Below are 14,168 nucleotides of genomic sequence, written 5' to 3'. Positions count from 1 at the left end.
ACAGCACCCCCCACAGGTAGACTGTAGTATAAGACACCCCCCCTCAGGCAGACTAGTATAAGGCAGCACCCCCCCACACAGGCAGACCCTGTAGTATAAGGCAGCACCCCCACACAGGCAGACCCTGTAGTATAAGGCAGCACCCCCACACAGGCAGACCCTGTAGTATAAGGCAGTACCCCCCCACAAGCAGACCCTCTAGTATAAGGCAGCACCCCCCCACAGGCAGACCCTTTATGTATAGGGCAGCACCCCCCACAGGCAGACCCTTTAAGTATAGGGCAGCACCCCCCCACAGGCAGACCCTGTAGTATAAGGCAGCACCCCCCCCACAGGCAGACTCTAGTATGACAGCACCCCCCCACAGGCAGACTCTGTAGTATAAGGCAGCACCCCCCCCACAGGCAGACTCTAGTATGACAGCAGCCCCCCACAGGCAGACTCTGTAGTATGACACCCCCCCACAGGCAGACTAGTATAAGGCAGCACCCCCCCCACAGGCAGACTCTAGTATGACAGCACCCCCCACAGGCAGACTCTGTAGTATAAGGCAGCACCCCCCCACAGGCAGACTCTAGTATGACAGCAACCCCCCCACAGGCAGACTCTAGTATGACAGCAACCCCCCCACAGGCAGACTGTAGTATAAGACACCACCCCCCCACAGGCAGACTAGTATAAGGCAGCACCCCCCACAGGCAGACTGTAATATAGGGCAGCACCCCACACACAAAGGCAGACTGTTGTATAAAGCAGCACCTCCCCCAAAGGCATACCCTGTAGTATAAGGCAGCACCCCCCACAGGCAGACCCTGTAGTATAAGGCAGCACCCCCACAGGCAGACTCTAGTATTAGACAGCACCCCCCACAGGTAGACTGTAGTATAAGACACCACCCCCCCTCAGGCAGACTAGTATAAGGCAGCACCCCCCCCACACAGGCAGACCCTGTAGTATAAGGCAGCACCCCCACACAGGCAGACCCTGTAGTATAAGGCAGCACCCCCACACAGGCAGACCCTGTAGTATAAGGCAGCACCCCCACACAGGCAGACCCTGTAGTATAAGGCAGCACCCCCCACAAGCAGACCCTCTAGTATAAGGCAGCACCCCCCCACAGGCAGACCCTTTATGTATAGGGCAGCACCCCCCACAGGCAGACCCTTTAAGTATAGGGCAGCACCCCCCCACAGGCAGACCCTGTAGTATAAGGCAGACCCTGTAGTATAAGGCAGCACCCCCCCACAGGCAGACTCTAGTATGACAGCACCCCCCACAGGCAGACTCTGTAGTATAAGGCAGCATCCCCCCCACAGGCAGACTAGTATGACAGCACCCCCCCACAGGCAGACTCTGTAGTATAAGGCAGCACCCCCCCCACAGGCAGACTCTAGTATGACAGCAGCCCCCACAGGCAGACTCTGTAGTATGACACCCCCCCACAGGCAGACTAGTATAAGGCAGCACCCCCCCCCCCACAGGCAGACTAGTATGACAGCACCCCCCACAGGCAGACTCTGTAGTATAAGGCAGCACCCCCCCCCCACAGGCAGACTCTAGTATGACAGCAACCCCCCCACAGGCAGACTCTAGTATGACAGCAACCCCCCCACAGGCAGACTCTAGTATGACAGCAACCCCTCCACAGGCAGACTCTAGTATGACAGCAACCCCTCCACAGGCAGACTCTGTAGTATAACACCACCCCCCCACAGGCAGACTAGTATAAGGCAGCACCCCCCACAGGCAGACTGTAATAGAGGGCAGCACCCCACACACAAAGGCAGACTGTTGTATAAAGCAGCACCTCCCCCAAAGGCATACCCTGTAGTATAAGGCAGCACCCCCCAAAGGCAAACCCTGTAGTATAAGGCAGCACACACTCGCACACAAGCAGACCCTGTAATATAAGGCAGCCCCGTAAAGAAAAACAAATACCTCTCTTCTCCCTGGTTCCTGCGCTGTTACTGCTCTCTCGCTCACCTCCGGACCGGGGGCGTCTGGCAGTGACGTCATCATGCCCCATGTCCATGTCGGCGTCTGTGACATCAGACACTGACGGGGATGATAGGAGGAGCGTAGCGCTAGATGCGATACAGCTGCCCCCCCTGCTCAGGGGCCCATAGCGGCCGGGCAGCAGAGCAGGGAGATCGATTCTCCCTGCTCTGCTGCAGAATGTAACGGCGCGCTGTGCACGCCGATACAGTTAGACTACTGTAGCTCCGGGTGGGCCCCCTCTGCCCAGCCCCCCCCCCCCCCCCCCCGGTAGCTACGCTACTGCCGGATGTGTCACTGTGGGGTCCAGACTGCGCAGGTGCATCGCGCTTGCACAGTCTATAGAGGCTTCGGACAGAGTGACGCTCCTGGCGTTATATTAAAGATATACAGTATACACACAGTTAAAGTCATGGTTTCCTATGAACACCAGACGCGGTTTGGTTTTTATAGGACTATCGTCGTGAAACTGCAACGTTTTAGAGAAAGACATGCCTAGCTGTAATCGCGCACCGAGGCTCTGTTATGCTGTCCGTGGTTTGGGCAGTGGAAATCTAGTGACAGGTTCCCTTAATCAGAATCCTCCCTATATGTTTTATACATTGCCTTTATTTTTAAAAAATATTTTTTTAAGGATCAGATTGAGAAGGTAATTTAGGATAAGTCCTGACAATACTTATTTCATAAAGAAAAATATTCTATTTATTGTTAAAAATGTGCTGGTTTTGGTTGCGCCTTCTAGGATTTCAGCATGATTCTGTAAAAATTAGCAGCAACTTGTCACCAGGGAATGAGACACGGGGCTGTGTGTGACGTCTGCAAGTTAAGCTAATGTTGATACTGCGAAGATGTGAGATCTTTGCTCCGTTGGAGAACTGTTCACCATTGATGCATGTTGGAAAAAGAGACAACAAGCAAAGAGCTACTCCGCAGCAAAATTTTCTTACTCTGTCCTCTGCAGGATTTTTTTACTCCTCTGTCAAACCAATCTATTACTTTGGCATAATTGATTAATTCTGAATATTGCAATGACTGTGTTTGCAGTGCATTATTGAGATGTGCGGCCTTTCATCATTTTCATTACACTTTTAGCATCAGTGGTTGAGCTTAAGATGACCTTTACTGTGGTGTGAAATTGGTGGGATCTGATAATCCCACTCATCAATTAATGTTATGAGTTTATCCAAGACTTAGGCTACTTTCACACATCAGGTTTTCGCCGTCAGGCTGGATTCGGTGACTTTAAAAAAAAAAACATCCGTTGCAAATTGTGAAAAACTGAAGCGACGGAACCGTTTTTATTTGCCGGTTCCAACTAGCAGATATCCGGGCACTAGAAGGGAGAGAGAGAATGGAAAATGTTGCTATGGGGCATGCTCAATTGAAAAAAAAAAAAACAATCCGTTGCCGGATTCATCATTTCAAGGATACGGTGCCATAGCCTTTTATTATAACAAACTCCGGACGCCACCGGATCTGTCGCTGTGCGTTTTTTCGACGGACAAAAAAAAAAACATTACTATGTCCGTTTTCTCCGGCTGCCGGAAAACACCGTTTCGATGGATCCGGCGAAAAACAGGTGAAACGTGAGGCCATCCGTCACAATCCGGCTGCAACTTTTGCCAGATCTGTTTTTTTTTGTTTTAAATTTGCCGGATTAAGCCTGACAGCAAAAACCTGATGTGTGAAAGCAGCCTTTGTTACGCTCGCGCCCTGACTAGCATAAGCGAGGGTATTGTGACCCCATTGTGCCACAAACCGGATTACCCTGGAAGGGGCATGACTAAGCAGTTACCTTGGTGTTCACTGGAGCCTCTAGTGGTGAGGTCAGGCTTGTCTGGCAGGTAGCTGCCAGGTACCACTCCAGGGCGGTGTCTGGCTGTGGCAGCTGATCCCACTGAGGGACGAAACACTAGTGACAGGTGCGAGCTAGTACAGACAGGCAGGTGGGCACGGCTAGCGGGACTGGTTTGGGTAGGACAGAAACATAGGCAGGTACCAGTAGGGAACAGAAAGGAACCAGTTCAGATTGGAGGGACAGGAACTGCTTCAGAAGACACGGGAACACAGGCAGGAATAAGTAGAATAATGTAGGAAGCAGTACAGACTGGAGGGACAAGGACACACAGAGCGCGGAGCAGGAGTAGAACAAAACTGCCCGATGCAAAGAGCAGGACAGAGCCGCAGGAGGCAAGGCAGGAGTTAGAGCAGAGCCATAGGTTGCGGAGCAAAGAGCAGAAGGAGTGAACACAAGGAAACACAACGGGATAGGGAAGGCTACAGACAGGGATACAAACGGACACAGGTATAGGATAAAGTTCAGACAGGGTCAGGAACAGGACAAGTAACAGAAACAAGAATTCAGACTAGGGTACAGAGCCCCCCTGGGTGGCTGAAACAAGAGACACAGCAAGACACTGAGTTAAATGCATTGCTCAGGCAACCCCCTAGGGGTGGGGAAGCCTTAAGTACCTGAGGCCTCTTGGCAATTGGTAGGGGACACCTTAGGAAGGTGCACAGAGTCTCTATAAGAAACAAGAAGTGCTGGGGCCACGGCCCTAAGCATACAGCCAGGAAGTATGCAGCAAGCAAGGAAATGAGGCCCAGAGCATGGAGCCGGCAGAGGACAGAACTCGCAGCATGGCCCGGAGTGGTGAGTAAGAGGGGAGGTGGAAAGCCATGCAGTGATGCCGGCAGGGATGTTACACTTAGTATTTATCTGTGACTGTTAACCTGTTAAATACCGATAACCGCAGCATTGACAGTGCACATCCTTGGGGACGCACTGCTCTAACCACCCATCAGTGTGTCTGCAATACGATTTGTGGGTTGCTGTAACAACCTGGGGTCTGCTGAAGATCCCCCATGCCTGATATGACGATACTTCTATGAAAGCCAGCCTGTCTGGTGTACTTAGGAGACCATTATTTTTTGCTATGCACAGCAGTACTGTGGCATTGCTGTATATAGTAGATGTTACCAGACGATTGCAAGCGCAAGTCCCCAAAGAGGACTACAACATACAGTAAAAAGTAAAATATAAGTATATATTTTAATTAAAAGCATCCCTCCTCTCCCCCATCAACAACAAAACATTGGATAGCACTCGGCCGCATTATATGCTCATGTGAGCGAGCCCTAAGGGCCAGTTTGCAAGCAATGGCCACTATGTACCCATAATGTGTGCAAACGCGGCAAATTGTCGCTTGTTTTAAATAGTTTAATGACCGCAGTTTAACTTGCAAAATTGAGCTGTTAGCAAAAAAAATAATGCAAACAATAACTAATTTGAAAACCGCAGATTTCAGCTAAGCAGCCAGTCGCAGGCATTTTTGGCTGTGCTTTGGCACATGCAACGTTCACTACATAGAGATCCATCTGAAGGCCACTCTTACATGGCAGTGTATTGGTCGCGATTTCCCATTAGGTTTTCCTCTGCTCCACTCCTGGTTTCAGCGCTCAAATACTGATGTAAAATGCTGCTGTGAGAAACTGTCCTGGGGCGAGGGCTGCAACAGATCTCTGGTGTTACTGATTAGGTCATGGAGTGACAGCTGCCGTCCATAGCATTGCATACACTGCTCCATGTGTTCCTTCAGGCTTGGGATGTAGGTCCAGAAGTAAAAATCTACAACACTAGAAAAAAAAAGTAACCGTGTAGACCTGGTCTAAGAAAGGTGGCTGGCTTTTCTACGCTGTTACTGATAGAAGGCAGGAAGCCGGCGCTGCATTACATACACATTGTTCTGTGTTCCTCCTCACTGCATTAATTATGGGATTTCCCTTAGACATACAAACTATAGGGTGGATCAGTTCTCTAAAGAAAATAACAAGAAGGATTTAAGTAATGCCAAACCTGTTTGCTTTTTGATAATCCATCTTGTTATACTTATCGCGAAACATAATTAAATGTGCTTTACGAGGCTGTAGCACTGAGCAATGAAGCATGAACAGCAAAAAGGTAGCGAGTCTGTATCTAGTGTATGATAGGGCTTACATATACCACACGCATCAGTCCTGTAATGTCACATACATACTCGGGTCGACTGCATAGAAAATAATCTCCATGCTAATAAAATACTGGGATAACTGAAGGAAGTCAACAAAAGGCCTCATATTCAGACATCAGTTTGTTTTCTTTTCTTGTACGTAAAAAAAATGGCATGCTTTCCATCAGTGATTTTCTTGAATGAAAAAAAAAAAAAGTTTCTCCTATTCATAACGATGTTAAGGTTGTATGTGGATAATATCATTGTGCCGTCTGCAATTTTCACTGACCCATAAACTTGTATGGCTGATTTTGATCCATGAATAGATTAGCTTGCAAAAAAAGAAGGCTAAGAGGAGACTTAATAGCTGTCTACAAATATATTAAGGGATGTCACAGTGTAGAGGGATCATTCTTATTCTCATTTGCACATGGAAACACGACAAGCAATGGAATGAAAGGGAGAAGATACAGATTAGATATTAGAAAAAAACTGACAGCGAAAGTGATCAATGAGTGGAACAGGCTGCCACAAGAGGTGGTGAGTTCTCCTTCAATGGAAGCCTTCAACCAGATGCTGGACAATCATCTGTCTGAGATGGCTTAGTGAGTTCTGCATTGAGCAGGGGGTTGGACACGATGACCCTTGAGGTCCCTTCCACAATTCTTAACATTCTATGTTTTTATTGAAAAAATAATAATTATGGACACACAGTCAACAAAAAGAAACACAAAACAAACCCAGAAAAGTGAAGAGCACCATAAACTGAGTATCTGTTCTATCTGTGAAAAAATGGAAGTCTGAATGAGGCCTCACGCTGCATTCATGTATTGCAACTTTTTTGCCAGTTATTCAAAGTTTACAGCAAAAAAATAAGGTTACAAAAATGTGTAAACTCCTAGCCTAAATACTGTAAATCACTCAATATAAATGTCGTCCTGGTCAGATTGTAACTCCAAAATGATATTGTTAAAGATGAATCCAACAAGTATTAATTTCATAACCATTTTAGTAATCTAGATCTACTGGGTCACCCGCATGGCAGATACTATAGAGGGAAGACACCCCACACGTTGAGTCGTTGCAGCACAATTTTCTGCACCAAAAAATAAAACAAAGGGCTGGCAGGAAAAACTCTGTGTAAAATACACACATTTTTACTTTTTTTTTTTTTTTTTAATATGAATGGGTGAAAAATCCTGAAAGAATTTACACGCCATGTGAAAAAAAAACACTTTAATGGTTCAAATCTTCAAGGAAATAAATAAGCAGCATGTGCATACGATCTCCGACATCTCATTCATTCGATAGTATTATAAAGTGCAACTTTTTACATATTTAAAAACCATGAGAATAAACAGCAAAAATGCAGCGTGTGAACAAAGCCTAATTTAGTTAATTGCTGCGGTATGAAAAACATACCAAATACTCATTGTGGGAACTTAGCCCAAGCCTACAGTTCCTGCAGTCCATCTGACGTGAAATAGCGGCTGGGCGATAAGGCTGTAATGAGCCGACATTTAGGTGAGCATGATCTTCATAGGGCAGTCTACGACTATCATTGCTCTGTGCACCACTCATATAAGCAACAAAAAAAACCTATGATAAATTGCATCCTTTCAGACAGTACCTTGTGTTTGTCTTTCCCATGTGACAAGGAAAACTTTTCTGCCCATTATGATTGTCACTTATCAATTCAGAGCTCACCGAAAACTAACATGCTGACAACAGCCAGATGAGCATCACCATGTACTACTACTGAGCTCATTATCCGCTCCTGTTTGCTTATCTTGTTTTCTACTGTTAAGGGTCATATTCAGTGACCTGTCTTCCGTACCTTACAGGGCTACTGTCTGTGGCTGGGCTGCACATGCTGGTGTTTGACTGTACTTCCAACAGGTGGCGCTATAGAGTTAAGTCCTCTTTTTCTCAGAAGAGGCAATTTGATTTGCATATTACTCCTGATAATAATCCAGGACTATAAAAAATAAAGGCCAATAGGCCAGATCAGTGGGGGTCCGACCAACCACAGTTTTATTCTTTACTTTTCATTCAAGTGATTGAGACGCAGCTGAAACATCGGACATAGTCACTGAAAACGTGCATAGCTATGCCTAGTAAATGAAAGCGATGAAATGTTGGCACGAGCCCTTTAAATCAGCTAATCAGTGGGTCATGGGGGCCAGACCCCCCACCCATCCTTAGGACAGGCTTTCAATTTCAAAATACCCCGAAAAAAAAATAAAAAATAAAAATAACACTTTTAGTCTAAGTTCACACTGGGTGTTTTTGATGCGTTTTTTAATGGAAAGACATTGGGTTTTTTGTCATAAGTATTTTGTGATCTGCACGTTTTTTTTTACAAGAGCATGTCACTTTTTTCAGCAGTTTTCACCCACTGAAAGCAATAGGTGATGAAAAAAATGCTAACAAAATGAAAAAAGCAAGTACTGTAGTATATGAAAACCATTTATTTTTGTGATTTTTCCAGGTTTACCATCTTGCCTTGGTCACTGAGAAGGCAGTTTGGATTAGTACAGTTGAATTAAATTAGTGATGTGTACAAAGTAAACATTAGCCAACAAAGGTGTGAGATTGAACAACGCCTGTGGCTGACCATGGTGTGAGATTGAACAACGCCTGTGGCTGACCGTGGTGTGAGATTGAACAATGCCTGTGGCTGACCGTGGTGTGAGATTGAACAATGCCTGTGGCTGACTGAGGTGTGAGATTGAACAACGCCTGTGGCTGACCGAGAGTGAGATTGAACAACACCTGTGGCTGACCGAGGTGTGAGATTGAACAATGCCTGTGGCTGACCGAGGTGTGAGATTGAACAAATGCCTGTGGCTGACCGAGGTGTGAGATTGAACAACGCCTGTGGCTGACCGAGGTGTGAGATTGAACAAATGCCTGTGGCTGACCGAGGTGTGAGATTGAACAATGCCTGTGGCTGACCAAAGTGTGAAATGGCACAATGCATGAGCAACTCAATGGCAGACCAAAGTGTGAAAGTTAAACAGTATCCTACAAACTCAAGGCACTGCCAGGGTGTTAGGTAAATTATTCCAGACCAATTCACCTGCCCCAGCTGTTAAATTTGTATGTGTATTTTTCCATGAACAGATGTCTTTTATTGGTGACCTGTGTTCATGATTCTGTGGTGGAAGCAATGCTGAACTTTGGGATCCTGAAAAACGCATAAAAAAACACACCAAAACCCCCCATCAAAACGTGTTTTTGACCCTGTTTGTTTTCTGCCAAGAGTGCAGGTTTTGCTGAAGAAAAAACACAGCAAAGACACCTAGTGTGAACTTAGCCTTAAAATGACAACACTATGCATAACTCAGTCCAGACTTAGATTAACGTCTCAATTTCTAGGCACCTTAGGTTCTTCCATTTCCTATAGTCACACCCTTTCCCATAATAAAACTATGGCCGTAGTAAACGTGCACCTCACTGTATGGATTCCACTTAATAGCTGTGACATAGTATAATATTAAAATGCCTCGTAAAAGTTCTTACTGCTGTCGGCATCAGTATATAAGACACACCAAGAAACAGCAATAGTAAAGCCGGTCACAAGCCGCAATTTTACAAAGCAACAAACGTTTCATTGATGGTTTCAAAAATTATTTCCAGCTTTTTTTTGTTTCAAAGTAATTATCAGGTAGGATGATGTGATCTGAAGCTGGCAGGACAGACATGGATGTCTAGTGATGGTCCTCCTGGCTTCAGACAATGCTGCAACTACATTTCCCGATATCACAGATGACAACTTTAATAAACACATACGAGTAAGATCAGTGATAAATATTTTATGCTTGAATGATCTAATCAAAACGATAATTGTTACGTATAGTCATAACCTTCCTACCTATGGATCACTTTCATATTTTCACTCCTTGGACATACGCTGGAAGGAACATACAGGTAGTTGTAACTAGTAAGAGTTTGTGCTGCATTATAGCAAACTTCTTTATCTAATGGATAGAAAAAAGAAACAATTATGGAATTGCTACATCACCAATTATATAATAACTGTAATAACACTTATTATTGTTGCTATTTTTCCTAGAAAAAGATTATATATAATATAGAAATCCAAGGGTTAGACCAGTTCCCACCTCTCTTTTGTTTATTTTTTCACTACGGGGGGTTATTGCCAGGGAATGAATTAACCATTTGTCAAAGCAAAATGTATTCATGTGTCATGACAACAGCAATTATTGAAGATTTATGAACCGATATAATTTATCATCTTCGTTCACAGAAGAACAAGTGTTGGCATGGACTAATGGCAGGCACTGATTTTACCTCCTCGGGTCAATACTTTTTGTATGTGAAGCTCATAGTGATTAAAGGTATTTTCTAGTCCTAGTAATGCAGTCGTCAGACTTAACACAACCACGTATAAGGCCCCCTTTACACATCCGGGTTTCAGGTATGTGTGGCATCTGTTTTCATACGTACTGGAGACACACACACGCACACCCATTATAATCTATGGGGCTGTGCACATGTCTGTGTTTTCACATGGACCACGTGACCCACATGGAGACTTGTCCGTTTTTGGCATAGGTCTGTCCTCCATGTGCCATCCCTGTGAAACATAATGGAATAGAATGCAGAATAGAAATGAAAGATTTTTAGGTGTTTAAAGATGTGCAGAGATAGATATGGGGTAGATAGTAGTGATGAATGAGCATGCTCGTGTCTTAATCAAGCATGTTCGACATGCTTGAAAAATATGCTCACCACTAGGGTTGAGCGACCTTTAGTTTTTTGGGGTCGAGTCAGGTTTTGTGAAACCCGACTGTCTTAAAAGTCGAGTCGAGTGAAATCGGCCGACCACCGTGAAAAGTCGGGTTTCGGCCAAAACACGAAACCCAATGAAGGAATTTTTTTTTTTTATTTTATTTTTTTTCTCTCTCTCTCTCTCTCTCTTCTCTCTCTCTCTCTTTTTTTTTCTCCCAGCACAGAAAATTTCGTATTGCACATTACAAATCCCTACTGCGCACAAGCGATAACATGACGATAGGCGTTCACTCCCCTAAGACCTATGTCATCACTCTGCCCACACTCATTCATTGGCTGAAAAAAATGGCGCTAAGCGCGTCATACGAAACGCGACTTTGGCGCCAAGATCGCGTACCGCATGGCTGACCCCGCACAGGGATCGGGTCGGGTTTCATGAGACGCCGACTTTGCCAAAAGTCGGCGACTTATGAAAATGCACGACCCGTTTCGCTCAACCCTACTCACCACAACTGCATGTCTCATGTCTGTTCAACACCCGCAACACATGCAGAGATTGCGTAACAGGCAATCATGCACTGATGATGGTTTTAAAGTTATAGTCATGTACTGATGTTAGTTCTGGTAACGTATTTATAGAGGCAGATACTGACAGCTTGGGGCACCTGTGCAAGAAGCATGTCTGGGCCTCCCTGCCCGGCATACTTCTTATGATGAGTACAATCTGGCTATGGAAGCCCTGGAGTCTTGGGCTCTGAGCAACAGGCAAGATTGCCCTCATTATTACAGCCCTGCAAGCAGGGGCGTACATAGTTTACAGGGCACCATAGCAAAAATTATGTTTGGGCCTCCCAGACTTCTAAAATATATATTCAGGAACTCATTATGGTTTTGGTCATGTATTCAGGAGCGGACATACCATTGGTGCAACCTGTGAGACCGCACAGGGGCCCAAGAGGGACCCCATTTCTACCTACAAAGCAGGGGGCCCATATTATTGCACAGGGGCCCTTTTCTGTCTGTCTCCGCAATTGCATGTAGTCTTGTAATTATGGTGGTTCTAGTGCTGCATTCATCTACTGATGTTGATTATAGTGATGTGTTCAGGTACTGATCTTGGTTCTGATGCTGTTTTAAAAAAATAAAGTAAAATATATATATATATATATATATATATATATATATATATATATATATATATATATATATATATATATATATATATATATATATAATTCTGATAACCCTGCCCGCCTTTCCTTCTTAAAAAAAAAAGGAAATTAAAAAACTTTATTTGGTGTTATCACATTCGTAAAAAGCCGGTCTATCAAAATGATCAAATTAACACATTAAACAGCATTTTTGTCATCTATCCTGCAGGGAAAAAATGTAATAAAAAGTGATGAAAATGTCACATCTAAGAAAGCTCCTTACACAGCTCCAAAGTAAAAGTAAAATGTGACCAGAAGCAGAATGAAATGGCTGTAATCACCGGCCATTTCTATCTACGACTGTATTAACACAAAAACAATGATGGAACACTGGAATGGCATTAATGTGCTTCAATCCTCGCAGCAGGACAGCCTGAGTCCCTGTGGCCCTCATAACTCTGTGTGGGGAGCCGCTTACACTGCCCCTTCTACCCGCTGACCAGTGGGAGCAGCGGTGTGACAGGACTGCGGTCACCCGTGTCACTTCCCGGCAGCAGCACAACGAGCTCCGCACACGGAGGGAGCGGTCCCCTCACTGAGCGCCGTCCTCTCAGTCACAGGGGTTTCCCGCCTTCTGGGCGTGGCAAGGTGAGACCCCGCCCCCTCACGGTGGACGCCGCTGCTCTCTCCTCCTTCCCCGGGATGTCGCTCCTGTGCTCTCCGGCTCTCCGCACTGATGATGCCGCCCGCGGTGCTGAGTGTCCCCGGACTGTGGCGGCTGCTGCTGCTCTCCGCGCTGCTGGTGCCGGGGCGGGCGCACCTGTACGACGAGGACGACCCGCTGGTGTCACTGGAGAAGGGGGCCCGGGGTCTCCTGCTGAACTCCTCCAGCAGCTGGGTCGCCCAGTTCTTCGCCAGTTGGTGCGGGCACTGCCAGAACTTCAGACCCGACTGGATGATCCTGGCGCACGATGTCAAGGGTGAGACATAAGGGTGATAATGTACTGCGCCCCGGTACAGGTGGGAGATATATAATGTACAGCGCCCCCATATAGGTGGGAGATATATAATGTACAGCGCCCCCATATAGGTGGGAGATATATAATGTACAGCGCCCCGGTATAGGTGGGAGATATATAATGTACAGCGCTCCCATATAGGTGGGAGATATATAATGTACAGCGCCCCGGTATAGGTGGGAGATATATAATGTACAGCGCCCCGGTATAGGTGGGAGATATATAATGTACAGCGCCCCGGTACAGGTGGGAGATATATAATGTACAGCGCCCCGGTACAGGTGGGAGATATATAATGTACAGCACCCCGGTATAGGTGGGAGATATATAATGTACAGCGCCCCGGTATAGGTGGGAGATATATAATGTACAGCACCCCGGTATAGGTGGGAGATATATAATGTACAGCGCCCCGGTATAGGTGGGAGATATATAATGTACAGCGCTCCCATATAGGTGGGAGATATATAATGTACAGCGCCCCCATATAGGTGGGAGATATATAATGTACAGCGCCCCGGTATAGGTGTGAGATATATAATGTACAGCGCCCCGGTATAGGTGTGAGATATATAATGTACAGCGCCCCCATATAGGTGTGAGATATATAATGTACAGCGCCCCCATATAGGTGGGAGATATATAATGTACAGCGCCCCCATATAGGTGTGATATATAATGTACAGCGCCCCGGTATAGGTGGGAGATATATAATCTACTGCGCCCCCATATAGGTGGGAGATATATAATGTACTGCGCCCCCATATAGGTGGGAGATATATAATGTACGGCGCCCCCATATAGGTGGGAGATATATAATGTACTGCGCCCCCATATAGGTGGGAGATATATAATGTACTGCGCCCCCATATAGGTGGGAGATATATAATGTACGGCGCCCCCATATAGGTGTGTGATATATAATGTGTGATGCCCCCATATAGGTGTGTGATATATAATGTGTGATGCCCCCATATAGGTGTGTGATATATAATGTACAGCGCCCCCATATAGGTGTGTGATATATAATGTGTGATGCCCCCATATAGGTGTGTGATATATAATGTGTGATGCCCCCATATCGGTGTGTGATATATAATGTACAGCGCCCCCATATAGGTGGGAGATATATAATCTACTGCGCCCCCATATAGGTGGGAGATATATAATGTACTGCGCCCCCATATAGGTGGGAGATATATAATGTACGGCGCCCCCATATAGGTGTGTGATATATAATGTGTGATGCCCCCATA

At 45.7% G+C, this 14,168-nt stretch overlaps 1 protein-coding gene and 1 long non-coding RNA gene across 2 annotated transcripts in view; one reads left to right on the top strand and one right to left on the bottom strand.

Annotated features, from left to right (window-relative positions):
- Positions 1 to 5,298: 5,298 nt before the first annotated feature.
- On the bottom strand, positions 5,299 to 12,372 carry LOC143788393 (uncharacterized). Its single transcript, XR_013218621.1, has 3 exons — positions 12,177 to 12,372; positions 9,862 to 9,967; positions 5,299 to 5,631 (listed from the first exon to the last, which is right to left on the bottom strand). It is a non-coding gene; the product is annotated as an uncharacterized LOC143788393 (long non-coding RNA).
- Positions 12,373 to 12,533: 161 nt separating this feature from the next.
- QSOX1 (quiescin sulfhydryl oxidase 1) overlaps positions 12,534 to 14,168 on the top strand; it is a 52,586-nt gene continuing 50,951 nt past the window's right edge. The window contains exon 1 of the mRNA XM_077278050.1: positions 12,534 to 12,873. Coding sequence (XP_077134165.1) covers positions 12,630 to 12,873 — 244 coding nt within the window. The 5' untranslated portion in view covers positions 12,534 to 12,629. The remainder of the gene's footprint in view (positions 12,874 to 14,168) is intronic.

The sequence above is a fragment of the Ranitomeya variabilis genome, chromosome 8 (assembly GCF_051348905.1).
Source record: "Ranitomeya variabilis isolate aRanVar5 chromosome 8, aRanVar5.hap1, whole genome shotgun sequence".
NCBI lineage: Eukaryota > Metazoa > Chordata > Amphibia > Anura > Dendrobatidae > Ranitomeya > Ranitomeya variabilis.
Note: the sequence above shows the minus strand (reverse complement) of the source record. Positions and strands in the feature narration are given on the sequence as shown.